Source organism: Pleurodeles waltl, chromosome 3_1 (assembly GCF_031143425.1).
Source record: "Pleurodeles waltl isolate 20211129_DDA chromosome 3_1, aPleWal1.hap1.20221129, whole genome shotgun sequence".
Taxonomy (NCBI): domain Eukaryota; kingdom Metazoa; phylum Chordata; class Amphibia; order Caudata; family Salamandridae; genus Pleurodeles; species Pleurodeles waltl.
The window spans coordinates 647,326,399-647,345,391 of record NC_090440.1 but is presented as its reverse complement, the minus strand read 5'-3'; the positions used below and the strand labels follow the sequence as shown (position 1 = coordinate 647,345,391).

The window sequence follows — 18,993 nt, the reverse complement described above, 5'->3', positions numbered from 1 at the left end:
TTATTGACTAAGAAATGTTCCTGGCTTAAGTCCTGAGACCTACTTAAGTCAGAAAATATGTGACGATTTATTAAGGTTTTTCTTTGGCTGCAGACCCTTTTAAACTAAACACATGATAAAAACTACTTTTAGAGTAGCTTAAGACAGAGGAAACCTTCATGAATTACATCCATTAGTCTTCAGGCTGCCTTAAGCAAGGCCAATCCCTTTGTAAGTCAGGTCTATCTTTATTGATTTAAGAAGCAATAAACAATCGACGACAAACCAAGCTAATGTTTTCTTTAGGTATTTAGGCCTTGGGTAAAGTCTGTCACCTGGCCAAGATCTGGTACCAAAGTGCCTATATGGGAAATGTTTCTCTTCATACAAACAGCAATTTCATGCCTTAGCGTTTTTTCAAGAGTCACATTTAGAATCTTTGCCCATTAATTGCAGCCCTGAAAGATCATGTTAGAGTCATTTGAGCCTGCTTTCTACAAGGCCCCAAAGATATTGCTCTTAAGTTTGAATTGCTGCTGGGAGGGGGTGGGGCACTTATTCCTCGCACATTCAGTTATCCTGCTGAAGTAAACAAGTGTTTCTGAGATGTGCTTTAAAGTGGCTTTTGTCGCTTGACTCTGTAAAGAAGAAACAGCCTTGGGTTATAAAGTATATGTGCTACTTTCCTATTGCCACTACGACTTGTGTTAAAACTGACACCTACATCAGGCAATGACAATGTTGAATTATTTCACTACTCTTATAAAGAACAATAGTAGCCCTCTCTTTCTGGAACCACATTTGATTATATGTTGTTTTTCTCATCAAATATGAAGTAAATTCACTAGCACATGTGAACAAGGAATACGTGTCATTGTCATCCCTCAAAAGCTTTCCTATTTTATAGTGTGTTTTTGTGATTGTTTTTTGGTTTGTGTTGAAGAAGCATCTCTGATTCTACATTGCAAAGACTCTGATAAAAGCTATCAAGCAAGTATAGACCAGTGCCCTCTTTTCTTAAGTTGATCCAAACATATTTGTTGTCCACTATATTATTGGCTCCAAATTGCACAGGTGACTATTAGTTGCTATTTCAAATGTATGGCAGTTTGACTACTTTGTGTCGTTACGAAATTGTAGAAACTGTGTGAAATGAACAAAAAAAAACTCTGAAGCTGGTTTCCACTTGCATAGTCACCAACGATAATTCTCCAAGAAAATGTGTAGTTTTAAAATCGTTTCTGGTTTTTAGAAAGACTAAGGGCCAGATTCAGAGTTCTGTGGCTGGGCTGCCCTCCACCAGGGTGATGGAGTAAATTTCTCTGTCGTTCTGGAGGAGGTCCCAATGCCCAAAGTTTAAAATGTCTGTGGGGCCGACAACATATTTCAAGCATTAACAAAAACTCCCGTCAAGGAGTTTCCGCCCAATATATTGTAACTTTGCCATATGGCTCCATCAAACATGACAGAGTTGTACTGCAAGTTACATTTTTTTTATTTTGAAAAACAAATTGGGATTTCGTTTTTGAACATTAAGAAATAACAATGCTCTCATCGCCATGAGGGTTATCTCCTGTGCCAGAGGGGCATTTTGCAGTTTTCACTTTTCCTTACTGAAAACATTTTCCTGGCAGTTCTGCTCATCTAAATTAGGTGGGGGGAAATACAGGTCAACCTCTCTAGCAGTGTGACCATGGTGGAGACAGAGTAGTCTCTGCTGCCATTACAACAAAGGTACACCTGCATTTGTATTGGGTGGATGGACCATTAAGTTGATGGACAGGGCACTCAGTCTCCAACATATAAATCATTCCTAAACTGTGGAATTCAATCAGTGGTTGATGGATTTCCATGTAATTTTTGGTAATCCTAAGGATTGAGGGCCTGATTACAACTTTGGAGGACGGTGTTAATCCGTCCCAAATGTGACGGATATACCACCTACCGTATTACGAGTTCTATAGGATATAATGGACTCGTAATACGGTAGGTGGTATATCTGTCACATTTGGGACGGATTAACACCGTCCTCCAAAGTTGTAATCAGGCCCTTAGTTTGGATACTAATACGAAATCATATACAGACCATTTATTGAAACCTTGTTTTTGCTGGTAGTTTCTGTGCTGGGGTATTCTGCCAGTCTCATGTAATGTATTAGTCCAAAACCACTAACTGTGCTCATAATAATAGTCAAAGGTAATAGGCAGCAGTAGCGGTTTTCCTGTTAAGGTTTCAGGGCTATGCCCCCGCTTTGTTATACCAAGAGTGAATAATATTCTTTTAGTCACTCTTGATATAAAAAGAAAATGCTGTCTAGCAGCAATCTAAAACTGCTCAGATAGAGAAAATGTCTGATGTCTGGCTCAGGCACAAAAAGTTGCCTGCACCAGCCATCAGAGATTATCCAGGACTGGCTACACCCCCAGCCATGGCATGAGACCCCTGGCACACCTCGGTGCCTTCAAGTTTGTGACATGGCAAAATGTCACAGATGAGGATAGCCACAGGTGTTGCAGGCTTAAACCCTGCAGTGCCCGTGGCTATGTGACTCAGACAGTCACTTTACCCTTTCCCAACTCATCACGGAGTTGGGAAAGGGTGGGGTGAAAGAACAGGTACTGAAAACTCGAATCTGCAACTGCCCAGGTTGGAGGTTTTAATTTCAAGTGGCTGAAGCTGAAAGAAGCAGGAGTATGAATGGGACCTTCACAGACAGTACAGTAAGTGAAACATTATTTTAAACACTATGGGGGTGATTCTAACCCTGGCGGTCGGTGATAAAGCGGCAGCCAACCCGCCAACAGGCCGGCGGTCCGAAAAATGGAATTCTGACCCTGGCGGGAACCGCCAACACAGCCCGCCACTTTAACACTCCGACCGCCACGGCGGGAAAAACAAACAGGTTGGCGGTAACCGCCAACAGGCAGGCGGCAGACAATGTACCGCCCACCCTATCACAACTCACCAATCTGCCACCTTTTCCGGGGCGGGAGCCCTGCCGATAAAAACACGGCGGAAACAGACTACGAATGGGAAAACGCTCACCTCTATGCACTCCACGAGGATGGAGGACAACATGGAACCCGAATTAAACATCCTACCTGCTCTCGTCTACCTGCTCATCTACCACGAGTACGAACGCCGCCGCAGACGACAACGGTGAGTACTGCACCTACGACACAGGGGAGGGGGGAGGAGGAAAGGTTACGGCACACACATATGCGACCCCCACCCCCCCCAAATATGTACACACCAATGCAGAGCAACAAGTCACAGTGACACCACCCAAACCCCCTGGAAAAATGCAAAGACATCATTAAATAGAGAAACAAAATTTATGTCAAAAATAGCCTCTGTTAAGTCATGGTCAAATAGCAATAAAAATAATACAAAAGAAAATAAATATTTTGTGCAATCGATAAACCGAGGCAATTAGTCCAGCACATTTAACGAAATTCCAAGTGTCCGTGGGCCAAAGTGTATCAACACAAGGGCAAAGCCCACACAGGAGACCTGAGTCCGTTGGAGAGAACACTGCTGGGGCATCTGATGATAAAACTACAGGCACCTCAGGGGGAAGGGAAGGGGGGGGCACCACAGCCACATGAGTCCACAACGCCAGATCCACGAAGGGGCCACCATGCCCACTGTACAATCCTGGGGAGTGCAAAGCCACAGTCTCTCAATGTCTCTACAGTGGGTGGGCTGCCCACTGTACAATCCTGGGGAGTGCAAAGCCACAGTCTCTCAATGTCTCTACAGTGGGTGGTTTGCCCACTGTACAATCCTGGGGAGTGCAAAGCCACAGTCTCTCAATGTCTCTACAGTGGGTGGTTTGCCCACTGTACAATCCTGGGGAGTGCAAAGCCACAGTCTCTCAATGTCTCTAAAGTGGGTGGGTTGCCCACTGTACAATCCTGGGGAGTGCAAAGCCACAGTCTCTCAATGTCTCTACAGTGGGTGGTTTGCCCATTGTACAATCCTGGGGAGTGCAAAGCCACAGTCCATCAGGTGGACTACAGAGACCACTGGTCATGGAGGAGGCATGGTGGGCACAGTGAACCATGAACAGTAGCTCGACACAGAACCGGCACTGTCATTGTGCCAGCGGTGCTTGACAGGAAGGGTCCAGCGGAGCGGTGCTTGAGACGGCGGGCCCAGCGGGGCGGTGCTTGACAGGAAGGGTCCAGCGGAGCGGTGCTTGAGACGGCGGGGCCCAGCGGAGCGGTGCTTGACAGGAAGGGTCCAGCGGAGCGGTGCTTGAGAGGGCGGGGCCCAGCGGAGCGGTGCTTGAGACGGCGGGGCCCAGCGGAGCGGTGCTTGAGACGGCGGGGCCCAGCGGAGCGGTGCCTATCTTCACGGCGGGGCCCTGTTCAGCGGTGCTCTTCTGCACAGCGGGGCCCTGTTCAGCGGTGCCTATCTTCACAGCGGGGCCCTGTTCAGCGGTGCTCTTCTGCACGGCGGGGCCCTGTTCAGCGGTGCCTATCTTCACGGCGGGGCCCTGTTCAGCGGTGCTCTTCTGCACGGCGGGGCCCTGTTCAGCGGTGCCTATCTTCACGGCGGGGGCCTGTTCAGCGGTGCTCTTCTGCACGGCGGGGCCATGTTCAGCGGTGCTCTTCTGCACGGCGGGGCCCTGTTCAGCGGTGCTCTTCTGCACGGCGGGCCCTGTTCAGCGGTGCTCTTCTGCACGGCGGGGCCCTCTTCAGCGGTGCTCTTCTGCACGGCGGGGCCCTGTTCAGCGGTGCTCTTCTGCACGGTGGGGCCCTGTTCAGCGGTGCTCTTCTGCACGGCGGGGCCCTGTTCAGCGGTGCTCTTCTGCACGGCGGGGCCCTGTTCAGCGGTGCTCTTCTGCACGGCGGGGCCCGGTTCAGCGGTGCCTATCTTCACGGCGGAGCCCTGTTCAGCGGTGCTCTTCTGCACGGCGGGGCCCGGTTCAGCGGTGCTCTTCTGCACGGCGGGGCCCGGTTCAGCGGTGCTCTTCTGCACGGCGGGGCCCTGTTCAGCGGTGCTCTTCTGCATGGCGGGGCCCTCTTCAGCGGTGCCTATCTTCACGGCGGGGCCCTCTTCAGCGGTGCCTATCTTCACGGCGGGCCCTGTACAGCGGTGCTCTTCTGCACGGCGGGGCCCTGTTCAGCGGTGCTCTTCTGCACGGCGGGGCCCTGTTCAGCGGTGCTCTTCTGCACGGCGGGGCCCTGTTCAGCGGTGCTCTTCTGCACGGCGGGGCCCTCTTCAGCGGTGCTCCTCTGCACGGCGGGGCCCTGTTCAGCGGTGCTTGTCCAGTAATTCAAGGGAGCCAGACCTGGCCTGGACTCCCTGCTCAGTCGCCCTCCGACCGTGCAGTTGCTGGACCCTTCGGGGACAGAGTCCTGGGCCCTTGGGTGTCCTCCCTTACACCCGGGATTGGGCTTGTGGGGCCCTCCTGCTCCGCGCTCCTGCTGGCTGACTTCTCCGCCCTGCTGCCCTTTCGCTCCTTAGATGAGGCTCTCTGGGCCTTGCCTCCCCTGGATGTTGTGGCAGGTGAAGTGGCCGAACTTTGGTCCTTGGGGGCAGCCGTGTCAGGCTTCTCACGGCGGCCCTTGAGTTTCCGGGTCCTCTTGCCAGGGGGGGGGCTGGCTGTCCCCTTGCTGCTGACAGATGTGTCACTGCTGCCAAAGGGTGGACTCCAGAACCCATGCACTACAGTGACACTTGTAGCTGGGCTGGTGGTGGCTGAGGTGCTCTTGGGACTCTTAGCAGTTGGAGGGGGTGGGTCAGGGGAGGGAAAGAGGTTAAGATTGGAGAGGTAAACTTTTTTAGGACCAAGGTAAAGGGTGGGAGTAGTGGTGATGGGAGTGGAGGAAGAGGATGTGGTTGTAGGAGAGTCAGGTGTGCTGCCTTTGGGTGCAGGTGATTGTGACGTAGGCTGTCGTGAGGTGGATGGCTGTTGGGTGGGTGGCTGCCTGCATTTGTGTGTCTTGGAAGAGGGGGTGACAGACACAGTGGGAGAGGACACAGGGGACGTGTAAATGGCAGGGGGGGTGGTGACTGCACGTGTGCGGACTGTACTGGAGGGTGTGGTGGTGATGGAAGCACTGGCTGATGGTGGTGTGCATGCAGGTGTGAGTGTAGACGTCACAGGGAGGGAGGAGGGAGACGAGGAGGAGGGGGACACAGAGGTGGTAGTGACTGTTGGCATGTCTGCATCTGGGTGTTGCTTGGGTGACTGTTTGTGGCATCTGTGGTGCTTGTGTCTGGATGAGCTGCCCTTGGGTGTTGAGGTGTGTGCAGGCTGGTCTGATGGTGTGGATGGGATAGGCTGAGGAACAGGAGACAGAGACAGGGTGGAGGCAGTTAGAAGAGGGAGGCTGGAAACAGGGACAATGGCTGCCGTCATTGCTGAGGCCAGAGAATTGAACGATCGTTGATGGGCAGCCTGACCTGAATGAATGCCTTCCAGGTAGGCATTGCTCCAATGCACCTCCCTTTCTACCCCCTGGATGGCATTCAAAAGGGTAGTCTGCCCAACAATGATGGTCTGAAGGAGGTCAATGACCTCCTCACTGAGGGCAGCAGGGGTAACAGGGGCAGGGGCTGAGGTGCCTGGGGCGAAGGAGACGCCCGCCTTCTTGGGCGTACGGGCACGGAGCGTAGGCTGAGGGGCTGCTGGGAGGGCGGGGCTGGTGCGCTCGGTGGCTGTACCTGTAGAGGCGGGGGGCCCGGATGTTGCCGCCACCGCTAGGGAGCTCCCATCCGAGGACGTGTCGGTGTCGCTGGTGTCACCACCGGTCCCCGTTGTGGTGCTCCCCTCGCCCTCCGTATCACTGGTGCCCTCGGTGTCTGTACCACGGCCCACCGGGGCCTTGTGACTTGCAGCTCCCTCGTGCTCCGATGCCAATTCTCCCCCGCCTGATGATGCTAATGCACACATGCACAAGAAGATTAAGAAAAAGGGTGGGGGGAGAAAAAAAATACAGGTTGAGTGAATGCAATGTCAACACCGTTGGCGGAGAGGACAGACACAGGAGCCTCATGCACTACGCTGCGCAATCGGGGTATACTACTCAGTACTTGTCACCAGGCCTACAGGTCTATGCACAACAAATACACACATGGATGATGCAGGACCATGGATAGCTGTACTTGGCACCCTGCAGAGGTGGGGGGCGGGGGCACTGGGCCATGCCTAAAGGAGAGGACTACACTACAGAAAGCGCCCTGGCCTAATGTCACCCACAACCCTCCTCCCCCTCCCAGACGCCTCCACTGCGCATATAGATAGCAGAATGTGCAGATACTCACCCCCTTGTGTCTGCTGTGATGTCCTCAAGCGCCCATCCAAATCAGGGTAGGCCACCGCCAGGATCCGGGACATCAGGGGGGTCAGGGTACGACTGGCACCCCTCCTAGGTTGGGAGGCCATCCCCAGCAGTGACTCGGCGGTCTTCCTGGTCCCGTGGCGGATGTCCTCCCACCTCCTGCGGCAGTGGGTGCCCCGTCTGATGTGGACCCCCAGGGCCCGGACTTCCTTGGCGATGGCACGCCAAATGTCGACTTTCTGATGGGCGCTGACCTATTTGACATGTACAGGGTGGGAAAGGAAATATCATCATTTATCTGCATGTTAGATGTGATTGCCCCCCCCTCCCCAACCTTGCCATGTGGCACATGCTCTCATCTGTCGTACGTTGCACTCCTAATTCGCTCCCCACCCCACCATCTTACATCCACCCCACTCAACACAGGCATAGCCCATTCAACGTGCACCCAGTGTACTTACCTGTTGGTCTGGAGGACCGTAGAGTAGCGCATACTGGGGTAGGACCCCATCCACAAGTTTCTCCAACTCTTCAGACGTGAAGGCAGGGGCCCTTTCCCCAGTCGCAGCAGCCATTGTCTCTTCCAGACCGAGGTCACAGCAGCACTTGCAGTATAGGTCCTCTCCTGTGCATGATCAGGTCTCGAGTGATTAAGCAGATAGAAAATGGCGGTCACGCCCGCGGCGGTGCGTACCGCGGCGATGCGTACCGCGACCGCCGGCGCACATCCTCATTGGCTCCTGAAACCCATAGGCTTCAATGTTAACCAATGCGTCTTCGTACAGCGGTCTTTCACCGCCTACCGCCACGGTGTGCCACGCCAGCGCATTGACCTCACATCCCATTGTCCCACTTCACAGGTCAGGCAGCCGCCATTTCAAGGGCCCACATGGCTTAATTTAAACTGCGTCACACAGGCCTAGGCCTTGCATTGCCACACATACACGCCTTTCAATACATAGATAACCGTGTGCTATGCAAGCTGTGGTGAACGTACCTGTGATTTGCTTGACTCCATACTCCATGTTGTCCTTCCTAGGCACCGTCCACTGGGACTTGCGAGGAGAAGGATGAATCCTCGCGTGTACCGACCGCTGGTGGACCTGTCGACAATGGAAGAACGCCATATCATACTACGTTACCGACTTGACCGTGCCACTATACATGAACTGTGTGCCCAGCTGGAGCCAGCCCTGATGTCCCCCATACGCCAACCCACAGGAATTCCCCCTCTAGTGCAGGTTCTGTCAGTCCTCCATTTTTTGGCAAGTGGCTCATTCCAGACAACAGTGGCCATGTCATCTGGAATGTCTCAGCCTATGTTTTCAAAGATTTTGTCCAGAGTGTTGTCTGCCCTGACGAAACACATGGGGAGCTACATTGTTTTCCCTGAGGAGGGTGATTTGGCCACTGTGAAGAGTGATTTCTATGCCCTTGGACATATCCCCAACATCATTGGTGCCATTGATGGGACACTTGTGGCTTTAGTACCCCCAAAAGACGATGAGCAGGTGTACAGAAACAGGAAAAATTACCATTCTATGAATGTCCAGGTGGTCTGTTTGGCTGACCAGTACATCTCCCATGTAAATGCCAAGTTCCCTGGGTCAGTGCATGACGCATATGTTATGCGTAATAGCAGCATCCCTTATGTGAAGGAACAGCTACAGAGACAACGTGTGTGGCTAATAGGTGACTCTGGTTACCCCAACCTGCCTTGGCTATTGACCCCAGTGAGGAATCCCCGGACCAGGGCAGAGGAACGGTACAATGAGGCCCATGGGCAAACTAGGAGGATCATAGAAAGAACCTTCGGCCTTCTGAAGGCCAGGTTTAGGTGCCTGCATATGACAGGTGGATCCCTGATGTACTCACCAAAGAAGGTGTGCCAGATCATCGTGGCCTGCTGTATGCTGCACAATCTAGCATTGCGACGGCAGGTGCCTTTCCTGCAGGAGGATGGTCCAGATGGTGGTGTCGTAGCAGCTGTGGAGCCTGTGGAGAGCGAAGAGGAGGAAGACAACGGGGACGACACAGACAACAGGGACACAGTTATCCAACAGTATTTTCAGTAGCACACAGGTAAGACTCACCCACGCCATTTAACATTTACTTATAGCCTCCTGCATCTCTACTTTGTGTATTTCCCCACAGTTCTTTTTAACTGATTTTTGATTTTCCCTTCCCTTTTCAGTGCTGTAGGTCCCACTGCGTGACTTCTGCTTGGTTAGCCCATGGACTAAAGCTTATTGACATCGGTATGTTGTCATCACAAATTGACTGAACATTATTGAACAGTAATGTGTAATACAATTGTTAAAAATACAGGCGGACTCCTGAATGATTTCAGTGCAATGAGTGATTTATTTATAGTGCTAGATATTGGTACATGTTATTAAAACGGTGATGGGTGATGGTGGAGTAATGTCCATGGCAGAGTCCAGTTCTCAGTTTCACAGGTGCATTGTCCATATGCCTGTGGAAGGATGGAGCAGGGGCTGTTTAAGGTTGGACAGGGTGACAATGTGGGACAGTGGGATGACATCATGGGGTATCTTAGGCTGGCGGGTGTCTTGGCATCCTACTCTGTCTTCCTGTGAGATCTCAGGTTCCGCTTGCGGGGTGGTTGTTCTTCAGCAGGAGGTGGGGTTCTGGTGGCCTGTCGTTGTGGTGGGGCCTCCTGTCCACTAGCGCCGGCGGAGGTGGTAGGCTGTTCCTGGTCCTGGCTAGTGACAGGGGCCCTTTGGGGTGCCACATGGTCCCGCAATGTGTTTTCTATCCGGTTGAGGGCCTGGACTATGGTCCCCATAGCGGTACCGATGTTCCTGAGTTCATTGCTGAACCCTATGTAGCGTTCCTCCTGCTGTGCCTGGATCTCCGTGAACCTGGCCAGTACCGTCGCCATCGTCTCCTGGGAGTGGTGATACGCTCCCATGATGGTGGTGAGGGCCTCTTGGAGAGTCGGTTCCCTGGGCCTGTCCTCCCCCCCCTGTCGCACAGCAGCCCTCCCAGTTGCCCTGTTTCCCCGGGCCTCTGTCCCCTGGACGGTGTGCCCACTACCACTGCCCCCAGGTCCCTGTTGTTGTTGGGGTGTTGGGTCAGCCTGGGTGCCCTGTAGTGGCGGACACACCGCTGATTGACCTGTCCTGGAGACAGAGGCATGGGCCCGCTGGGTGGGGGCTGTTCTGATATTCCCAGAGGGGGTTGGGTCTGCTGTGGCCTGTATCTGTGAGTGGGGAACTGACTGTCCAGAGGTCCCCGATGGTCCGGGCTGGTCATCAGGTTCTAGGTCGACAGAGCTGCTGTCCTCACTGGGGGCCTGTTCTGGGGGTGGGATGGACAAATCTGGACCCTCCGTGGCGGTGTGTTGGCGGTCGGGCCCTGCAGGGGTAAAAGAGTATGGTTATTGCTTTTGTGTGTGCCATGGCGTGCATTTTGTGAGTGCCCTTGTCCACCAGTGCTGGCATTCCCTTGTGGGAGGTGTGGTGAGGGTGGTTGGGGGGGGTGGATGGGTATGTGCAGTGGTCATGCATAGGTGATGGGTGTCTATGGTTTGTGTTGCCATTCAGGGGTTGGTGTTGTTTAGGGTGGGTTTTGCTGGTGAGACATTGGCAGGGAGGATGTGTGCTGGGGGGTTGAGATTGGGGGTGAGGGTGGGGGTGTGGTTTGGCATGCTAGGGGGGGTGAAGTAGTTGAGAATCGACTTACCAGAGTCCATTCCTCCGGGTACTCCAGCGAGGCCATCAGGATGCATGATGTTTACTACCTCTTGCTCCCAGGATGTGAATTGGGGTGGAGTGGGTGGGGGTTTGCCGCCAGTCTTCTGCACAGCGATGTTGTGTCGCGACACCATCGAGCGCACCTTCCCCCGTAGGTCGTTCCATCGCTTTCGGATGTCTTCCCGATTTCTGGGATGCTGTCCCACAGCGTTGACCCTGTCTACGATCCTTTGCCATAGCTCTGCCTTCCTGGCTATTGTGGTGTGTTGCACCTGTGTGCCGAAGAGCTGGGGCTCTACCCTGATTATCTCCTCCACCATGACCCTGAGTTCTTGGTCCGAGAACCTGGGGTGTCTTTGCGGTGCCATGGGGTGGTGTGGATGAGGTGTGGGGTGGTGTTTGTGGTTATGTGCGTGGTGATGTGTGCGTAGATGTGGTGTGGGTGATGATGTTGGGTTCCTGTGTGTGTTGTGCTTTGCGTTCCCTGTGCTCTCTCTCAGTGTATTGTGCCTTCGCTCAGATATTTGTGGTCGTAGGGGTTTGTGGGTGATGTGGGTGTGTGTTTTATATTTAATTGGGTGTGTGGGAGTGTTGTTTGTATGTGTATCAGGTGTGTGTATTTCAAATTGTCCAATGTGGCTGTGTTTTGTATATGTGTGTGTATTTTGACCGCGGCGGTGTGTACCGCCAATGAACTACCGCGGTTAAAAGACCGCCGCGTGGATTCGTGGGTCAGAATGACATGGGCGTGTTTGTGTTGGCGTGGCGGTGGAGGTTTGGTCATCTCCAGTTTATCGCTGCCCGCTGATGAGGCGGGCTTCCGTGGATGTCGGGTTTTTGGCGGTTTCACAGTTGGAGGTCAGAATGACCGTGGCGGTTTACCGCGGCCGCGGCGGTAGAATGGCGGTCTTCTGACCGGCGGTAAGCGCCTTTTACCGCCGAGGTCAGAATGACCCCCTATGGGGGTTATTACAACTTTGGAGGAGGTGTTAATCCGTCCCAAAAGTGACAGTAAAGTGACGGATATACCACCAGCCGTATTACGAGTTCCATAGGATATAATGGACTCATAATACGGCTGGTGGTATATCCGTCACTTTACCGTCACTTTTGGGATGGATTAACACAACCTCCAAAGTTGTGATAACCCCCTATATATATATATACATATAGATATATATGTGTGTGTGTGAGAATGTGTGCTCATGAGGGAGTATGTATATATGTGAGTATGTCTGTGTCTCTATGTGCATATTTGTGAGTTTCAGTGAAGGGGTGTGTCAAAGTGAGGAAAATGAGTGCTAAGAAGAGTGAGTACAAGTGAGAATGAATGAGTGGGGTATAATGACAGGGAGTGTAACTGAATGTTACTGTGTGTAAGACTCAATGAGTTAAGTCTGAGTGAGTCTTAGTGAGTCAGAGTTAATCAGAATAAGCATGACCAAGAAAATCAGTGAGAATGAATGAGATTGAGTGTGAATGACTGAGGCTGACTGTGAATGAGTATGACTACAACACAGTGAGACTGAGTGTGATAGACTGAGTGGGACTGTATGAATGAATGAGACTGATTGAGTATGAGCGAGTCACAGTGAGATATAATCAGAATGAGTACGACTGAGTGAATCAGGAAGGACAAGTGAGTTATGAGGAGAATCATAGAAATTAGGTGAGCATGAGTGATACTGAGCAAGAACAACTGATTCATAGTGAGACAGAGTGAAACTGGGTGACTCTCAGAGTGACATTGTGTGAGTCAGAATGAGTGAGACTGAAGTGGAATGAATGAGTGAAACTGAGGGCCTCTTTTGACATGATAGCCTCTCACTTTCTGCCTGGAAAATTATGTGGTTTCAAACTGTAAGTGCCCTGTGTCCCTGCTAGACAGGTTCCCAGGGCCAGATCTTTTCCCCAGAACTGTACTATGTTTGGCACTTCACTACCCTTGTAAGTCCCTAGTAAATGGTACCCCTGGTACCTTGGGCTTAGGTACTGAGGAGGAACCCCCCCAAGCTGCAGCACCAACTGTGCCACTTTGAGAGGCCCCACAACACCTCATGCAGATAGCCATTGCAAGTGCATGACAAGGTGTATTTAAAAGTTACAAACTTGACGTGATATTCACCAAGAGTAATAATTAAAAAAAGAGAGAGAAGCCCTTACCTCCAGGGGATAGGGCAATGAGGTGAACAAGAAAAATGAATTTTCCCCTAGATTCTCCTCAATTACTGCACCTATAACTCACTCAATCAACATACATACATTGCCATTTATTCTACAGAAATGGACTGTCAGTCAGTACCACAACAATATCAGACTCACAACTATATTAGAAGACCAAAAACCTTTAATGTATCCACTTCCTAATAGTCACAAAATACCTTAAAAAGTGCACATCATAATGTAATCAAAAAGATTATTCTTACCACCTGTTGGAAAATGGCCCTCTCTAAAAGTCACCCCAAACTTTTTGCCTTTCTCCTTTTTTTCTGGCCTCATTTTTGTTGGCTTTAGGACTCTGGACACTTTACCACTGCTAATCAGTGCTAAAGTGCATGTGCTCTCTCCCTAAATCATGGTAACATTGGCTCATACCCAATTGGCATATTTGATTTACTTGTAAGTCCCTAGTAAAGTGCACTACAGGTTCCCGGGACCTGTAAATTAAATGGTACTAGTGGGTCTGCAGTAGTAGTTGTACCACCCACATAAGTAGCCCCTTAACCATGTCTCAGGCCTGCCATTGAAAGGCATTTGTGTGCAGTTTCACTGCCACTTCGACTTAGTATTTAAAACTACTTGCCAAGCCTTAAACTCCCTTTTTCTACATATACGTCCCCACTAAGGTAGGCCCTAGGTAACCCATATGGCAGGGTGCTATGTAAGTAAAAGGCAGGACATGTATTTATGTGTTTCACAAATTTGTTTCCAACTACTGTGAGGTCTGCTCTTCTCATAGACTAGCATTAGAACTGCCCCCATTTACTTTTAAGTGGTAGCTTGGGATCTGGAAGGAGTAACCCCGTCATGTTTAGTATGGCCAGAATGCTATGAGAAATTCCTGCTTACTGGTGAAGTTGGATTTAACATTTCTGTTTAGAAATGTCATTTTTAGAAAGTGGGCATTTCTGTGCACATAATGCCATCTCTGCCTTACAGCCAGTCTCCAATCCACGTCTGGTATGTGCTGGGTGACAGCTGCCTTTGTACATTCCTCCCAGGCAGCCATAAACACAGGGCACTCAGTCACATTTGCATTCAGCTGCATACTCAATGAATCTCCCTGGGCAGGAAGGGTGGAGGGTCTCTCTTTTATACTTCAAAGGCCAGTGGCGTGCCCTCACACAGATAAAGTATTGATAAACCCCACAGGGATCCTGGCAGACAGGACAGGGCTGAAAGGGAAACTGATATTTCAACTTGTGCTTCTTGGATTTTTGACAGTTTGACCTAATTTTATTCACTTACATATTATCTATTTTTCTAAACTTGTGTGGTTTATTTTGTAGGTGTTTTCACTGTGTTACTGTATGAGTTATTGCACAAATACTTTGCACATTGCCTTCTAAGTTAAGCCTGCCTGCTCTGTGCCAAGTTACAAGGGGGTGAGCACAGGATAATTTGGATCATGTTGTGACTTACCCTGACTAGGATTGTGGTCCCTACTTGGACAGGGTGCATACCTCTGCCAACTAGAGACCTCAGTTTCTACCACCACCCCACATTAAAATCTCCAATCCATGCAAAGGTATTTTAAAATACAGCGACCATAAAAAACAAAAAGATATATATACATAACATATATTACAGGAGAAATAAACTAAAAATATACTTTCTGTCTCACTGTCACAGATCAATACATTAGTTGTGCATGTTACTGAGAAATTTTTTTTTCAATCTATAGTGACATGCTATACATTTGATTCTGAGTTGTTTATATTTCAAATAAATTCCATAGAATAAATGGCAATGTATGTATGCTGATTGGGTGAGTGATAGGTGCTGTATACGAGGAGATTCTAGGGGAAAGTTCATTTTTCTTACTCACCAAGAGTGCCAGGTCAAGGCATGGTTCACTATATTGCATCTGAAAGTATATGTGTGTATGAGCCCATATGCCCCTACTGTGTTTTTGCAAACCCTTAAGACATGTAGGTGTACAGGGGAAGCCATAAAAAATGCATGTGCTGGACTCCCATCATTATGAGTTCACCAGCTACACGATGGCCTCTCTGAATACTGGGTTGTTTGGTATCAAATCACTCTGAATAATAAACCCACACGGATAGTAGTGTTGGAGGTATTATAACATGTACCCAGAGGGCACCTTAGAGGTGCCTCCTGCAAAACCTAACAGACCTGGCATGGTTGCTGACTGCTCTTAGCCAGCCTGTCACCACCAGCAGAAGTCTGGACTCCTGGAGTGAGAGCCTCTGCTTCCAGGAGCCAGAACACAAAGCCTTTCCTGGGAGGAGGTGTTGCACCTCCTTCCCCAGGGAGGCACCCTGCATTAGCAGTCAGCTTCAAAGGCTTTACTGCCTTTGAAATGTGTCTCCCGCATCTGTTGCTAGCAGCACGTGGCTGCCCAATGGGGTTTCCCCCACTTTGAGTGGGAAAACCAGCAGGATAACTTAGTCAGAGTAGGAGGCGGGCCCCCCTCAGTCTACACCACCCAGGCAAGGTGACCACTCCATTTCATTTTCCTCTATGTAAGATTGTAGGAAAAAAGCCAATCAGGGTTAGGGATGTGACCCTTTGCCACCGGAAGTGGTCACTTAGTAGGTGTAGCCACTCTAAGGTAGTTGGCTCAATTGGCCACTACCAGGTACTCCTCCTAACACCCATTAATTGCAATATTTAGTGGGCATCCCTAGACCTATAAATCAGATTTGAAGGACACAAGAAGACCAGGAACAAAAAAGGCCCAAGGCACGAGAACAGAAGTCCTGCATTACAAAGAAAAAGGCACCAAACCCTGCCTGCTGCTCCGAGGACTCGACAATCGCAGCTGAGGTGTTGCATGGAAACCTGAAGGACTCTAGAAACCCCCAGAGCCTCTCCAGCCTTCTGAAAATCACCAAGAACCTCCCTCAGAGTCAAAGTATCACTCTCATGTAACCTGCAAGCAAGGAACCAGTAAAGTCCAGGCCAGGTCACTGACTGACCGCTGACCAACAAACTGGACCCAGCAGCCTGACCAAAATCCACACAACAGACCCAAAGGACAAAACCTACCAGTGTGCCAAGTTTGGTGGCACTGCAATTTTTAGGACTTGAGATGTCCCACTGCCCGGGGTACTGGATCCCTAACATCAGACATCAGAAGTCCTGCATTACAAAGAAAAAGGCACCAAACCCTGCCTGCTGCTCCGAGGACTCGACAATCGCAGCTGAGGTGTTGCATGGAAACCTGAAGGACTCTAGAAAACCCCATAGCATCTCCAGCCTTCTGAAAATCACCAAGAACCTCCCTCAGAGTCAAAGTATCACTCTCCTGTAACCTGCAAGCAAAGAACCAGTAAAGTCCAGGCCAGGTCACTGACTGACCGCTGACCAACAAACTGGAGCCAGCAGCCTGACCAAAATCCACACAACAGACCCAAAGGACAAAACCTACCAGTGTGCCAAGTTTGGTGGCACTGCAATTTTTAGGACTTGAGATGTCCCACTGCCCGGGGTACTGGATCCCTAACATCAGACATCCAGAAGCAAAGTCCACGCCAGACTCTCCAAAACCCAGAAGCAAGCAGCAGTAAAGGGACTTCAGGATAGCCAAGAACCACTCATCAAAGTAGCTCTACTGACCTGCAGTCTACCTTCCACGTATCCTGCTCCTGGCTCCAAAGACTCCCTGATGCCTGACTCTTGGCTGGCCTCCCTGGCCTCTGCAACACCTAACCATCTGTGCTCTAGAGGTCCCTACCCCCTTGTGACCTCTACCCTCCAAGGGGACCTATCAGACTTACCTTTAGGTCCACCTGTGCAGTGTATTTCCAAGTGGTACCCAACTTCGTTATGCACCAGCTCCACGACTTTCAGCCATTGCTTCTGAATGAACCAGGAACAGCCAGAACATCTCCGGCTGGCCCACAGGACATCTCGAGGACCTTGATTTTGAAATAGAATGTGATATTTGTGAGACCATTGCCTGATTTTATATGCATTTTTAAAAGTTTTCCCATTCATTCCTATGGTCAATAAGTATGCAGAAAAAGGCTACATTTTCTAAACTTTAAAAAATGATAACAAAAGAAGTACTTACCGTATATCGATGATCTGAAGTATTTTTGTAAATTGGTCTTGAGTTATTTTTCCAAGTACGATACTATGAGTACAATAAATGCATAGCACATTTCCAAGATAAGCGTAACTGCTTGTCGACATTGCCATAAAAACAGAGCATTAGGTGGTTGGTCTGCTTTCTTCATCTGGATACCAAAGTGGGGTTGCTTGGACTCTCTGCACAGTGCATGTCATCTTCATACACTATCTAGGCAGCCAACCAACCTCCTACAGCATGAATAAGTCACAATTAAACTGAGTGAATCATAGAGTGGGCCTGGTTGTGTATGAGTGAGGCACAGTGAAATTTAGTGTATCAGGATGAGTTGGACTGATGAATTAGGAAGAATGAGCATGCCATGGGGAGAAACAGTGAAACTAGGTGAGAATGACGGATACTGAGTGAGAATGAGTGAAACTGAGTGAGACTAAGCCAGTTAGAGTGAGTGACTTACAATGAGTGGGATTGAGTGGGTCAGAATGAGAATTGGTGAGACTGCATGAGTCAATGAAACTGAATCTGGAAAGTAAACCCTGACTGCAGGTGCCAATGAGAGTAAATGACCAAGTCTGAGGGAGAATAAGTGAGAGATTAAGACTGACTGCAGCCAATGTGAGCAAACCCCTTAGCCCTCCAAGTAAGTCTTCTTAAGTGAAATACAAACAAAGTCAAATTTCAGGCATTAGGTCACCTATATCTTCCTAAAAACACACATCAGAAAATGACCACTGCAGCCCCACACAGGCCCAGGAAGGATATTCATGGTCATGATCAGGACTAGAAGGCCTTTTGTGTAAGAATGCTGTAGGCTGGGAAAAGAACATCCATCTTGTAATCAACATTTTAATCTACAAATCTCACTGTCTTCCATTTACATCCCAGTCATTCAAGCACCAGGGCCCAGAAGACGCTGTCAAAAAAAGATTGATGGCTCCATGTGTGACATCGCTAGTGTCAACATGTACTGTTGTGTTTCCCCAAATCCCAAACACGATATGATGGAGAGGGTCCCAAGAGCCACATATGACGGAGCACTTGAATAAAGTGGAAGCATTGCACCCAAGATAGAAGGTCGCTAAATAAACCTAAAATTCTAAAATTACCTCTTACATTTTCCCATCAGGTGGACGCAATTCCTTATTACGATGCCTGCCTAAGTGACACATGTGCCTGCAATGCTGGTGGAGACTGTGACTGCTTCTGCACTGCGGTTGCTGCTTATGCTGAGGCCTGCAGTAAGGCCTGTATTTGTATTCACTGGAGAACACCTGAACTTTGTCGTAAGTATCAATCAATGCACTGAGTGAAACAAAAATCGAGAAGGAGGGCATGAACCTTGACAGAAGAAGAATATGAAATCAATGAGGTGAAGGGAAAGATAAGGACAGAGGTATTAAATAGGGGAAAGAGAGAGAGAGGAAAGGATAGGGAAACTAAAGAGGAGATAAAAGGGCATAATGGAGCGTTGAAATGGTTTGAGGGTGGAAAGTAGTAGTAATGATAGTACTTTCGATAGTACTCTAAGTAGGAATAGTAATATTGTTCTTGCACTGAGGTCCTAGTTATGACTGACGCAAGAAGTCTACGTTGGTAGTAGTGCACCCATAGGTACCAATACCCCCGGTATGTGAGCTTCTGGGATGTAGGGATACAGGGCCATTCGAAGACAGTCCATGAGAAATGGGAATACCATAGTCCTCATTCTATTCCGTGTTT

General features: G+C 49.8%; 1 protein-coding gene across 1 annotated transcript in view; it reads left to right on the top strand.

Annotated features, from left to right (window-relative positions):
* Nucleotides 1-18,993, top strand: part of LOC138283526 (mucin-5B-like) — a 466,047-nt gene that overhangs the window by 408,800 nt on the left and 38,254 nt on the right. The window contains exon 25 of the mRNA XM_069221466.1: nucleotides 18,401-18,557. Coding sequence (XP_069077567.1) covers nucleotides 18,401-18,557 — 157 coding nt within the window. The remainder of the gene's footprint in view (nucleotides 1-18,400; nucleotides 18,558-18,993) is intronic.